The sequence below is a fragment of the Dreissena polymorpha genome, chromosome 2, assembly GCF_020536995.1.
Source record: "Dreissena polymorpha isolate Duluth1 chromosome 2, UMN_Dpol_1.0, whole genome shotgun sequence".
Lineage (NCBI taxonomy): Eukaryota > Metazoa > Mollusca > Bivalvia > Myida > Dreissenidae > Dreissena > Dreissena polymorpha.
The window spans coordinates 146,749,367-146,763,371 of NC_068356.1; the positions used below are offsets into that span (position 1 = coordinate 146,749,367).

The 14,005-nt window shown below is 33.3% G+C and overlaps 1 protein-coding gene and 1 long non-coding RNA gene across 6 annotated transcripts in view; one reads left to right on the forward strand and one right to left on the reverse strand.

Moving 5' to 3' along the window:
- LOC127869348 (uncharacterized) overlaps positions 1–3,614 on the forward strand; it is a 206,784-nt gene extending 203,170 nt beyond the window's left edge. For 4 of the 5 annotated variants that reach the window (XM_052411859.1, XM_052411855.1, XM_052411858.1 and 1 more), the window contains 2 exons: positions 495–585; positions 1,893–3,614. In XM_052411859.1, coding sequence (XP_052267819.1) covers positions 502–585; positions 1,893–2,465 — 657 coding nt within the window. In that variant the 5' untranslated portion in view covers positions 495–501 and the 3' untranslated portion in view covers positions 2,466–3,614. Of the gene's footprint in view, positions 1–318; positions 586–1,892 lie in introns of all 5 variants that reach the window. The other variant, XM_052411856.1, reaches the window with a different exon arrangement.
- Positions 3,615–4,343: 729 nt separating this feature from the next.
- On the reverse strand, positions 4,344–7,687 carry LOC127869360 (uncharacterized). Its single transcript, XR_008044530.1, has 3 exons — positions 7,572–7,687; positions 5,762–6,710; positions 4,344–5,207 (listed from the first exon to the last, which is right to left on the reverse strand). It is a non-coding gene; the product is annotated as an uncharacterized LOC127869360 (long non-coding RNA).
- Between the last annotated feature and the right edge of the window lie 6,318 nt (positions 7,688–14,005).

Sequence of the window (14,005 nt, forward strand, 5' to 3'; positions counted from 1 at the left end):
GTGTGCAGCCTCGTTTGAATTTATAGCACATGGTTGAATGATAATAAGCATAACAGAACCCACATAAGTGATTGTATTATCATTTTGTAAATTAGCTAAATGAAAACAAGTTATTATAAAGTTAACACATCAACATGCTGTACGTACAAACAAATTGTGCCACGCAATTTAATATTCTGTTTTACCAATAAGTACTCTGGTCAAAGTATTTACAAATATTTCAATTACATTTAAATATAACCATTTTGTAAATATCTCTATAAAAATAATATTGCACAAAATGCGTTTATTTAATACCTGTTTGTTTGTATATTGAAGAATATCGAATATTAGTCGTCTTCAAATGGAAAGAATTTAAAATATTTTAAAAAATATTCGGTGCAAATATACATATTATGCAGTTCGATGGTGGATATTATTTATTTTCGCTATAATTGCAAAGCAATACTCCACTCAGCTTATTTTTAATCAAATACGCATCTTATATAAATAAGTGAACATATGGCGGAAGGAGGTCCCTGGCGTGATAAGGCGGATCATGAACGTATCCCACGTAACAGCGGTCTTCACAGTCGTCACTCTCTAGTAAGTACTAGTGTAAGCGTGGTCAATCTTAGGTAATCAATCCTGTATGTGTTGCCAATCTCCATTAGGTCGCAGTGGTGTAGTGGATATGGTGTCCGACAAGTGATCGGGCGGACAGGGGTTCGATCCCCACCGTAGGAGCGTTCTTAAGATTTCCCCCATAGACACCAAGTTCTGGTTCTAGTCCCAGGAAACGGACTCGAGAACGTTTCAAACAAGCCTAAGACTTTCTATGCAATCGAACTAAAGTAAATAAGTAAAAACTAATCTCCATTAAGCACTTGTGTATGTGCAGTCACTCTCCAGTAAGAACTGGTGTGTATATATATACTCACTATTAAATGAGTACTGGTGTATATTTGTCATTTTCCAGAAAGTACTTGTGTATGTGTAGTCACGTTTTACTACATTCTAGTGTTTTTATACTCACTATGAAGTGAGCATTGGTGTATATTTGCATTTTTTAAGTACTTGTGTATGTGTAATCACTTTTTACTAGATTCTAGTGTCTATATACTCACTATGACGTGAGTACCGTCGTATATTTGTTATGTTTTTCAGTTAGTACTTTTGTATGTGTAGTCAATTTTTACTATATTCTAGTGTTTATATACTCACTATTAAGCGAGTACTGGCGTATAGTTGTCATTTTCTAGAAAGTACATGTGTATGTGTAGTCACTTTTTACTCTATTCTAGTGTCTATATACTCACTATTAAAAAAATTGAGTACCGGCGTATATTTGCTTGTTTTTCCAGAAATTACTTGTGTATGTGTAATCACTTTTTACTATATTCTAGTGTCTATATACTCAGTATTAAGTGAGTACTGGTGTATATTTGTCCTTTTTCCAGAAATTACTTGTGTATGTGTAGTCATTTTTTACTGTATTCTAGTGTCTATATACTCAGTATGAAGTGAGTACTGGTGTATATTTGTCTTTTTCAAGTAAGTACTTATTAATGTGTAGCCACTCTTTACTATATACTAGTGGATATACTCTCTATTATTGAATTTTTGTCATTTTAAGTAAGAACTGAGCTATGAGTAATCGGTCTCCATTAATATTGGTGTTTTTTTTATATATTTTAAGTGAACTATGTTGTCTTCGTGCTATTCTGTTCAAAATACTGCATGAAAAAGTCTTCATCATTTGACTGAATGAAAAACAAAAATCATTATTTGCTGTGCAGATTATATAAACCCAACGTGATCTTGTGTAAACTTAACGTTTCCGTTATATTTAAACCAACATATAAATAAGTTATTTCCTGCAATTAAGAAGTTTTCATCATGTTCACTTTCAGTGTGAACGTTCCTCCACAGAGACGTGCACCTTGATGAACTGGCTGTGTTATGGACCAGATATCAGACAGGCGAGGAGAGACGCCTACACGGGATGTGCTAGGTTTAGGAACGCACGGCGGCCTGATACGGCAACCGTTATCACTACGGGTAGCAAGGCAGAGTGGCTTTCATGCTTATTTGAAAGTGACATTGATATAATGATCGTAGAAAAAGGCATCATGTGCTTAGAAGTTGGTATAGAGCCTAACAAATTACCAAGGGAGACTATTGTGTTTACATTAAACACCGGATTTTGCTACCACGGACACTCCAGGCTAAATTTACAAAAGAGACGTTGTGCAAGGATTCCACCAGACTTTCGCGATGCTTTGTGTGATGATGGAAATGAGCGTGTTCTTCTGAGTAGTGCTTTGTATTTTTATTTGTACACTGACGTTTCAACTCTGAAAGGCGAGGTGCGCCATGAACGTGCAGGGCCAACGTCCGAGTTCCATTGGGGCATTGCATACAGACGTAGTCCCTTCTTTACGCTGTCAGTGTCCTCCCATACTATTGAGATGGGCAGAACGTAGTCTCTATTGGCCACCACCGGATATCGTTCACAAAGTCGTAACAATTGGAGCATTTGTGACGCCAGCAGGTTTTAAAGGTAGCGAATATTAACATGTTAAATGGAGGATTGGCTTTAATACAGGAGAGAATGAACTTATGCGCAGTCTTAATAATACCCAGGTGTACGTATACGTTATATTGAAAATGGTGGTAAAGGATGTCTTAAAGCCAGTTAAGAAAGAAATTACATCATACACAGTGAACAATATTGTATTGTGGCTCGCAGAACAAAATCGACAAACACGGTTCGATGAAACTAGTTTGTTTTATTGGCTCCGGGAAGGACTGCGACAATTGAGAACCGCACTATTAAATATCCATCTGCCATATTTTATGATACCCGAACGAAATATAATGGCAGCTTGCGGACTTACTGAAGAGAGAAAGCGTTCCTGGATAGATACTATCACAGTCATGATGAACGAAGGTGAACATATATTACTTAGATTGCCACGGGTAAGAATGGCAATATTATCGCACCCAGAGCCACTGATGTGGTATAGAAAAAAGAGAGTGGAGCTTGAATACTGGAGCTGAAGCACATGATCCGATCTGTAAAGTGCACGGATGAGAATGATGTGGTTAACAAGTCGGATAATATGCTGCAAGCGATAGAAACGGGTACAGTTCATATCTTGAAAGAGGTGCAACACAGGATGAATAAGGAAGGCAGTCGGATTGATGATCTAATGGAGATACATAGGAAGATGTTGTTGTGATGTTCCTATTATGCAAATCGTCGGAAATAAATATGTATACAATTGTTCATACTTTCAACACTTTCCAACCTATGTATATATACATTCGTTGTTCAATGCGTCTTTGTATTTGTAATGCTTATGCCTTTGATTTATTCTTGTTTTATTGTAATATACATGTAAGCATGTATTGCCAAAGGTCGTTAACAAGGGCACATACATTGGCACAATTATGAAAACGAACTCGGTCATTGTTTTTTATCCTGTATCGAAGAAAAACAAATTATTGCCAGCTTGGGGATTTAAAAGAGGTGTGATTGTAAAGGTCGTTTGATTTTACTTATAAGTTATGATAGAGAAATTGTGTTTAACCCTGTTCTTGCATGGTATAATAAAGCAGTTACAACGACATATACCGTAGTTTGGTCAATGGGCGAAATGGTGTAACCGTAATTGAAGATAATAAATACTACAATGCATAGAAATTTACATGAAGAAAGATAGATGCATTTTATCCAATGTTATGTAATACAGAACCTATATGTCATTCTTTATTGCATTTATGGGTACTACATTGAACTATAAAGCATAACTTGTGCGGCGTATTTGCAAGAAGTAAGAAAATAAAATGTGTAAATTAAATTGACGTTTAGATAATTAATGTATTGACGATTCGTATATACATCAGTTTGCGTACTGAATAGAATGATCTAATACAGCAGTACGACTCCTACCCAATCTGTAGAAAGAAACGTATCGCATGAAACACAATTATATGTCATAGTAGTAAGACTTGAACCCATTATGTAGTAGAAAAGTATAAGTAGTAAATGATATTAGGATCTGACCCCGAAATGTCGTGATGAAGATTTAGTCATTAACCCAATGTTTATACAGATCTTATGATTAATCCATTAAGGTTTTGAATCAGTTTTCAACGTGGGCATTTGCATTGTGATATTTAAACTTTAGCCCATTCTGCTGTATAGAGAGCATCGATACAGAATGTGTGGAGAAGTTGCCAGAAATATCACATGATGCTAGGTTCTGAATGTGCTTCATTGTCTTTCTGTTGTTACGGGGATAATTTAGACTTTGAGGAATTATAATCGCAATAAATTGAATTGATATTCTCTTTTAATCTCTTAAATTTAAATTGCAATGCTAAAAGCACTTGCAAAATGTGTTTTACTATCTCGCGTGCGTTTATTAATTTTGGCTAGTGGCAGATTCTCTATCGTTGGTATTTACCATTCCTAGGTGGAGACCCAAGCGTATTTTGTACATAAATGAACATCTTCCTAACCATATTGTTGAGAGGTTTGGGACAAACATTAATTTGTAGTAAGAATGAACGTATACAAAATTACAAAGCCAATCACAAAACATCGGGTTGGAAATCGATAACGAAATTTCCAAATATGTGGTCCAGCGTTCAACCAACAGAGCTAGCCGGCCCAGTTGAAACATCACACACTAGATTCGTAAATAACGTGGTAAAGTCAAAATCATACAGAGGTTGAGTGGCACATGCAACAATCTTTTAATCGAAATAGTGCGCGTTAGTCAATATGGTCCATTTAAAAGTATCTCTAATAGTATCTCATGATATATTTAAATAATTACCATATGATTTTCCTAGCTATTACAGCTTGGATGAAAAGTACATTTAAAGTGTCTGGGAAAACGTAAATATTGCTTCAGACGTTTAGTAAACTTTTCATATCATACAGGTACTACTTATTGTTTATTTTTACAAGACAAATGTCAGATCAAAAAGTCCACACCATAATAATATGCCGATGCAATCAATAAACCAGTATCTGTGAGGTTTTTTGTTTGGTGTCCATCTGGTTTTATAGCAATGAGAGAAAGGTTCCTCGGCAAAATAACCTCATCAAACACGATAACTATGTTTCCATGGCAACCGTTATCAGCCAACCAGATCTTCCTGTCGAGGTAGACCAGGGACTCCATTACATGTTGTAGAAGAAACTCCAGTGCCTTTAAAAAGTAAAACGACTAAAATACAGTAAAGGGACTCTTCCCAATTTTGAAATCAATAACGTTTGCTGACAACCACAACATAGGATAAATCTTTGTGTAACATAATAGTCGCTTAAATACCTTCTCAGGGCGGCCACTGTTAAAGTGTATTAAAATCATTTTAGCAGACAAACATGTCTATGAAAGTGTACAATTTTTTTTACCAAATTTTGATTTCATAGAATATTTTACACCACATTGAGCATATGCTTTTCAATATATCCCAACCAGTAACGTGTTAAACCAAGCAAGAACTGCATAAGCAGGGCCATTTTCGGAATAAGTCAAAGCCCGGATGGTTTTTTTTTAGTGTTGAGATTAAAGACTATTTTATTAAGTGTTCCTGTTTTTTTTCATACATTTTTTTTAGATTTTAATTTTACTTGATAATCACATTTTAACAGCATCATTTACTTTGAATTATTTATGAATCCAAATATGTGATAGCTGGTATATTTACACATAAGTGGTTTCCGGCATATTTACCTATACGTAGAATCAGGTATACTTACACTATGAATGTTATACCGAGGCTTACCGTGATAGTTTCAATCAGACAGAAGTACTGCTTACGGTTGTCATATAATGTAACCATGGTTTCCTTGAATTTCTGTGCAGCATCCTCAAGGGACACTGTAAAAAACAAAATAGCATTCATGGGAACATATTACATGTATCACCAATCTGCCCAAAGCAACGCATTCTGTATATTAATTCAGTCGACAAAGCTGTAAGTTACAAGAAAAAGAAGATTAACATCTGAGGTGAAATGTATTGGATTTGGGGAAGAAAAGATATATAGTCTAGAGGTGGAATATATAATGTTATAGGTAGATATAAACATAACGTCATTTGTATTTGATAGTAAACATCATAAAAACACGATAAATAATCATAACATGAGATGATTACATTATTTAGCGATACACTTTTTGTTAATACAGAGCCTAAAAATATGCTTACCAACAACCTTGCCATTTAACAACACAATTCTTTACGAAAGAAAACAAATATCAATAACCGATCATTAATTTAAAGATATCCTCACTCAACAGTCTGAACAATGAAAGGTTAACGGAAAGAACTGAACACCTATTAACAAAGCTTTCTAGGTTCATATAAAAACAGGTTTTATTTAAATGTATATTTCAGAATGTTTAATCATTCATTTTTGTTTTCAACGATTCAACTACTAAGTACTATTTACTAATTTAAGCCAACACTGCAATACATTGTAGTTCAAGAGCTTCATATAAATATATGAAATTAGACACATATATCAAGACTTTAATACAATGATTTTATGTGTAATTCGAGATCGTTGTGACGACAAGTTCAGCTCTCTGATAAACCTGATTGTGGTTACACCAGGTGTTTGAACACAGCGGTCGAGTAGCTGTCAATGGATCGTAGCTTGAACGTGAAACAACTTCCGGGTTATCTGAGATAAACTGAAGTCACCTACATAAAGAAATAACAACATGGTCATATCAAATGTATCCAATTTTAAGACAATAGTCTGTTCAAACTTTTGATGCTTACATATTAACGTATTGCATTCTTAAAATACAGTTTTGTATTAAACGACTATAAAACATTTGCTACATACAGTTGTACCTTCCGTTTGTTATTATATATATGAGATTCTTCTAAAATACTAAAGTCTGTACAGTCCCTTTGAACCTGTCAGACTCACTGCTTGGGTTTAACGGTTATATGCATCCAAACTTCCAATCGATGTTAATTGATCAATAACAATCATGGAGCTATACTTAGTTTTTACAAGATATACATGAATGCTAATTTTCTTGTAGCCGAAGAACCACTTAATAAGTCAAGCGTCTTATTGTGAATTCATAAGGAGATACTTTGAAGTTCATGTTGTATATCCGCTACAGCTACCAACTATAATGAGAAACTGTAAAGCTCATATTGTATATTCACTAATGATACCATTTGTACGGCGGTACTTTGAAGTTCATGTGGTATATAAACTACTACTACCCATTATAACACGACGATACATTGACGTTTATGGGATATATACACTACTTGTACTCATTTAAAGTAAATGCTTTGATGATAATGGGTTATATTATACTACTACTACCCCTTATAACGAGACAGTTTGAAGGTCATAAGGTATATCCGATATAACTACCAATTTTACGTTATTTTTTTTCTACGCAGTCGCATTTTCTTCAATATTTCAGTGCGTAACTTCTCAATTAAATGCAGACACTTGATAGTAAATGTTAAAATTGTATAAACGTTGCTAACACAACATAATATATGTATTACTGGTCAAATTGGTTAAACAACCTTGATTCCTGTGCCGATAGTCTGATTACAACGAGCGACAATCTGAACTCTGAATGCTTCTGTTGAAATGTCCGGAGTTGTCTGACGAGTGTAACGCTCATATGAAATAAGTAGTGGTACGTATCTGCTTCTGAAATCAACAAGCGGATGAAATCATGTCCTTAATCTGCGATTGACATTAGAAGAATAAACATCATATTTACACACACACACACACACATATATATATATATATATATATATATATATATATATATATATATATATATATAAATACTATCGCGACCGTTGGGCGAAGCCGAAATTCAATTTTGCAGAGTTAAGTCGACCTCGACCATTATGGCGAAGGTGACTTAATTCTCTTAATTAATTATTAATTACCTGTTAACTATTCCGCTTTAAAAATTGGTATGCTTGTAGAGCATGATATAGCAAGTATATTAATACATTTGAAGACGTTTTACAATAGAACATGCATTTTTCATGATTTTTCTTTAAAAAAAGTATGTATGTGGTTATGAAATCCAGCCTTAGGGCGCATTTTAAAATATGTGGATTTTATTCTTCTAAACCAATAATATATGTTTTCGGTTGGACCCTGTAAAGAACAAGTTTCGAAAGCTGCAGATGTCTGTACATTTTACATTTCGTTGTTTTGTTGTTTAATATATAAGAAATACATTTCAAAATTTCGACTTGTCCAAAAACACTAAGTTTTCTTTTCTAAACCGGAAACTGCTACGCAGTTAATGGTAGCAATTACAGACTTAAGAAGCTCAGCACCTTAACGCTGATTTTGATCTTGCTGCGCTTACCAATTTTAACGGTTTATAGTCATTTAATTCAAATTCGAATATTAAAATTGTATTACAGCGTCAACATTATATAACAACAATTATAGTATGAGTCAAACTAATTCTTTGGTCGTTTTAGTTGTGTTGTTGGTCATATTAAAGATTGATTGTGCTAAAAAGTTTATTTTTACCATTTTAAACGAAAATTGGTCTTATAATTGTCAATATTTGTTTAAAAATATACAAAAGTTAGAGCATACTCGTTTTTTTTGTATTACCATTTTTTCAGCAAAATTTAAAACATGTCTTTATCTGTTCTTCAAAAATGCTTCTCGTCAATAACCCGTTTGAAAATTAAGAACAAAACTGTCTGAATGAGCGAAGTTTATAAATATTTTAATCTTCGTTATGAGAACCTCCTTTTGGCTAATTCAGATCTTATTTTGATTGTTGACAATGCTATTCTCGCAACATCTGTGTGTATACGTGTAATATGTGTTCAGTTGTATTGCCAAAATGGCTGTTATATATTTATTTCTATATTTAAACGAACCCTGCATTATCGAGACGTCAAATAAATGGAAGCTTTCAGGGTCTTTGACTAAAAACTTACATATGGGCATACCTATAGTACAGGCTCCTTTTCATAGGACAAATACTCGTATACTATGCTAAAATCCAACACGGCACATAATTAAACATTTAACGGTTAAAATATGTATAAAAATATCACAACTTCTGAAATTTTGTTGACATACATGCTCAGAATTTAAAACGTAAATTTAGTATTAACAATTTTAAACGTAAGATCAACATTTCTATCCTATAAAACGCTGGAGCAACTTCAGATTTAACCGTAACAATGAACACATAGGTAGTAAAAGTTATGTAGGCATGCTGTACACAAAACAGGGTCCCGAATGAATTACAGTTTATATACGTGTAAACAACAATCATATTATTCTCGAAATATGTTTAGAAAAGCGCTTAGTTTGGAATCCCCCATTATGCTGAAAATACACACACATAGAAAGTATCAGTTTGTCCATGAACTTAAATTATCCGACGACAAAAATGAAAGCGTTCAGGTACTTCGACTTAATGATCATTTAAGGGCAAACCCATTGTAGTCTTCTTTTCGTTGGACAAATACCTGTTTGCTATGCTGAAATATATCATGGTATATAATTATCAACGGTAATAAAATATATAAAAGATATTACAATTTTCGTAATTGTGTTAAGGCACATGATCAGTAATTACAGGTGCTTTAAACATAACATTTATATCCTAAATAAACGCTCGGGCAACTAGAGTTATACTCTTATATAACGAATATATATTTAGAAAATGTTATAGACATGCTGAACATAAACATGGTCCTGAATGGATTCCAGGGGTAACACGTGTAAACAAACGTTATGCAACCACATGAATATGTTTTAAACGCTTTGTTTAAAATTCCCCGTAATGATGGAAATACACACGCATAGAAATTATCAGCTTGTCCATGCATGCAAAATAATTCAACTATTATGGTAAAATGTATATATTCCTTTATGCGTTTTTATTTGTCTACCATATATGTTTATTCAGGCGTACACTGTTTGCATATAATTCTTACATAACAATAAGGCGATATCATATTATTTCGTACAAATGAGAGTTTCAATGATATAAGTTTAATATTAACCAGAACAAATAAGTAGTGAGTCAAGTCAATTTACAATATACGTGAATATGTTAACGTTTTTTTTTGGTATTAAAATACATCATAACATCTTCATTTTGTATATCATTAAATTTTATATAGATATAGATATTTAATTTGACACCATCAAGAGAATGCGTTTATATACTTCGACATAATACTGTTTTGGTAGAAAACAAACTAAATGTATGAAAGAAAATAACAGAAGCTAAAACTTTGATCACATGGCTGCAACACGCCCTTAATATAATAACATGGCAACACAAAACTTTTTATTGATACGTTCTTTTCTTCCAGCAAGTCCGTGTGAATATCAAAGCGCTAGGGGCACTGAAGTTGTTCGCTGTTGTATAATCTTAGACGCAACTCAGTTTTCAAAATTATGTTATAGCATTTTATATCGCAAGTTTGAAATGAATACACCCCATTCAATTTATAAAGAGTGTGTCTTAAAGCACAGGTTGAGATGGTTTTTTTATAACATAAATAAAAAAGATAATTTAAGCTTCATTTTGGGAAAACAGGGCTTTTTGCATATGCATTAAGTGTCATCCCAGTACCAGATACTGTCTTTAAACGAAAAACACCATACAATCAGAAAGTGTCGTCCTTGATTAGCTTGTGCGAATTACACAGGCTCAATGTGTACAGGCTAATCATATTTGACATGCATTAAGGCCCGTTTTCTCTGAAAGCAGCCAATATGTACAGATTTCAATGATAAACACTAGACTTGCCAATGTCGTCTTACAAGCTGTTAAACACTATTGATTAAATACACACACTGCAGTAGTAGCGCAGACGCTCCTAACATTCGTCTTCTGCAAAATGTCAATGCAGGTAGTGCAGGCAGGAAGTGGTTATCGTTCATAGCATAGCTTACAGCAGACTTACTTGCAGTTATCGTTCATAGCCTAGCTAAAGCAGACTGAATTGCAAAACTGCCTCTCTACATTAGTTGTGAGCTAACGCTCACAACTAAACACCAACCATAACATTTCACAATGTTGAAAATGCAACCTTATTCTGAAAATGTAGATAAAATAAATAAAAATAAAGCTATCCGTGTAAGTATGAATAATCAGATAATATTATGAACTAGATTGTTGGCAATGCTACTTTCCCAACATCTGTGTTTACACATGTGATTATTAGAGAAAGCATTTGTTAAAGAAAATGGTTTTTATGCAAAGTTCATTCAGTATTAATATGACGAAACAAAAAAACTAGTTCATCTTAGCAGTTGGATTTAAATTTTGCATCTGTTTAAATGGTGATATACTATTAAAGTTGTCAACGTTTTTGTTGCCAAAATCATTGTTATAGACTTATTTCTTTATATAAATTGAACTTAAATTATCCGACGACAAACATTAAAGCTTTAAGGTACTTCGACTTAATGCTGATTTAAGGGCAAACCCATAGCGCAGCCTTCTTTTCGTTGGACAAGTACTTGTATGCTGTGCTGAAACCCAGCAGGGTACGTAAATATACATTCACAAAAACGGTAATAAAATATATAAAAGATATCACAACTTTTTAATTTGTTAACGTCCACTATCAGAAATTACATGTTCTTTAATACATAACATTTCTATCCTAAATAAAGGCTGTAGAAACTAGAGTTTTACTCTTATATAATGATCGAATATTTAAAACACGTTAAAGGCATGCTGAACATAAAACATGGTCCTGGATGGATTACAGGGTATACACGAGGAATAAAAAATTATGCAACCCCAGGAATATGTTTTAAAAAGCGCTTTGTTCAAAATTCCACCTAATGCTGGACATACACACATATAGAAAGAATACGTTTGTCCACGCAATCAAAATAATTAAACTATTATGGTTAAATGTTTATGTTAAGTTTTATAAGAAGATATTTAAATTGACCCCATAAAGAGAATTCATTCATATACTTCGACATGATACTGTTTTAGTAGAAAACAATATAAATTCCTAAATAAAATTATCAGATTCTAATACTGTGATCACATTTCTGCAACAAGCCCTTAATATAATAACATGACAACACAAAACTTTTTTATTGATATTTTTTTCTTCCAGCAAGTCCCAAAGAATGAAACCAAACATAACAGTTCAGACTGTGGAAAATGCAACCGAATTCTTAAAATGTATGCAAAAATACATTATTATAAAGCTTGTTGATGTCAACAAGACAATTGATTCCCATTTTAAATAAAAATTGTTTGTATTTTACATATACCTCATGCTGATACATATTTGTACAATAAACCAAATATTAAAAACGACAAAAGAGAAATTTGGTCGAAACAAATCATAAGAATGTTTAAAAAGAAATAAAACACGAAGTACAAATCGAACTAATGAATGACGGGTCATACGAGCGAACAATATGAGACAGCGCCTTTGGCCTGTTGCGGATAAAAGTGTTAAAATACGACACTCGGACACTTAAACACTTAAAGAACTTTCCATGTACAATGAGTTGCTGACTTCGACTAGCTAGCATTCATTTATATACCTCTCAGTCTTGATGTTTTTGTTTTTATGATTTTTTATTTGTATAATTCTACATAGTTTACTTTCTAAATGTCTTTAAGTTTTATATGATTATCAACAATCCTCTCTCTCTTCAGTACATATTTTACTGCTTGTAAAGGAATTTTTTTTAGGTGGTAAATATCATATAAGTTATACTTATTTTCCTTACTTAATATTTCGGTTCTATTAATATACACAACCAAGGTGTACAATTTGGCTCTTTACACCCATAATTGCATCTTCTTCCTGACCATGTGCGACAATGCTCTGAATAATTAACTATATGAGGTTATTTCTTGAAAGCTTTTTTTTTCAAAAGATGGGAAGTAATTGATACTTGTTCGTTCATTGCATCGTGCCTCAGAAAATTGTAGCGCTGTTGTTCTGGTTTCTTCTTACCATAGAGTATTTAATTTGTAATTAAATTGAACATTTGTAGTTCTCTTTTATTGCCTTTTAATTTGTGTTACAATCCTATCAGGTAAATGTTTATTTACACGTATATGTGTTTTGAATATCGCTGGGCCAAATGTGAGGTTGAGCGCTCTAAAACCGGTTCAAACCCCCAATGCTTAGCATTGACCGTTCCAATGCGGTGACACCAGCTTTATTCAACGGCCTTTGTTATGTGTGTTGTTTTGTTATGTTCTATGCTGTGCTGATCGGTAATTGGTCATAGGCCGTAAATAAAGGACCAGGCGCGGTTGATGATGGGAATGCTGTGCCGCTATGGCAGCTGAAGTTTCACCTTGTTTACCTTCATTACAGTGGCATTGAACCTCAAAGTTATGACATCAATATGTACACAAATTTATAAAATGATTTTTATTTCAAAATACATAAATACATTTCCCGTGAGATATTTCCAGTTTATACCAGTATTATATGTTCAAATTATATTCTTAATTTCATGTTTTTTTGAAGACATTGCCCATTTGGGCCCTTCAAAAGTGACATAGCCCCTCGGCGTGAACGATTTTGTTGCCAAAATCATTGTTTTAGACTACTTCTGTATATAAATTGAACTTAAATTATCCGACGACAAAAATGAAAGCGTTCAGGTACTTCGACTAAATGCTGATTTAAGGGCAAACCCATAGTACAGGCTCCTTTTCGTTGGACAAGTAACTTGTATGCTATGCTGAAATCCAGTATGGTACGTAAATATACATTCACAAAAACGCTTATAAAATATATACCGGTAAAAGATATCACAACAGTTGAATTGTGTTAACGCCCATGATCAGAAACTACATGTACTTTAAACATAATATTTCTATCCTAAATAAAGGCTGGAGCATATAGAGTTTAACTCTTATATAATGATCGCATATTTAAAACACGTTAAAGACATGAACATTAAACATGGTCCTGAAAGGATTACAGGGTATACGCGAGCA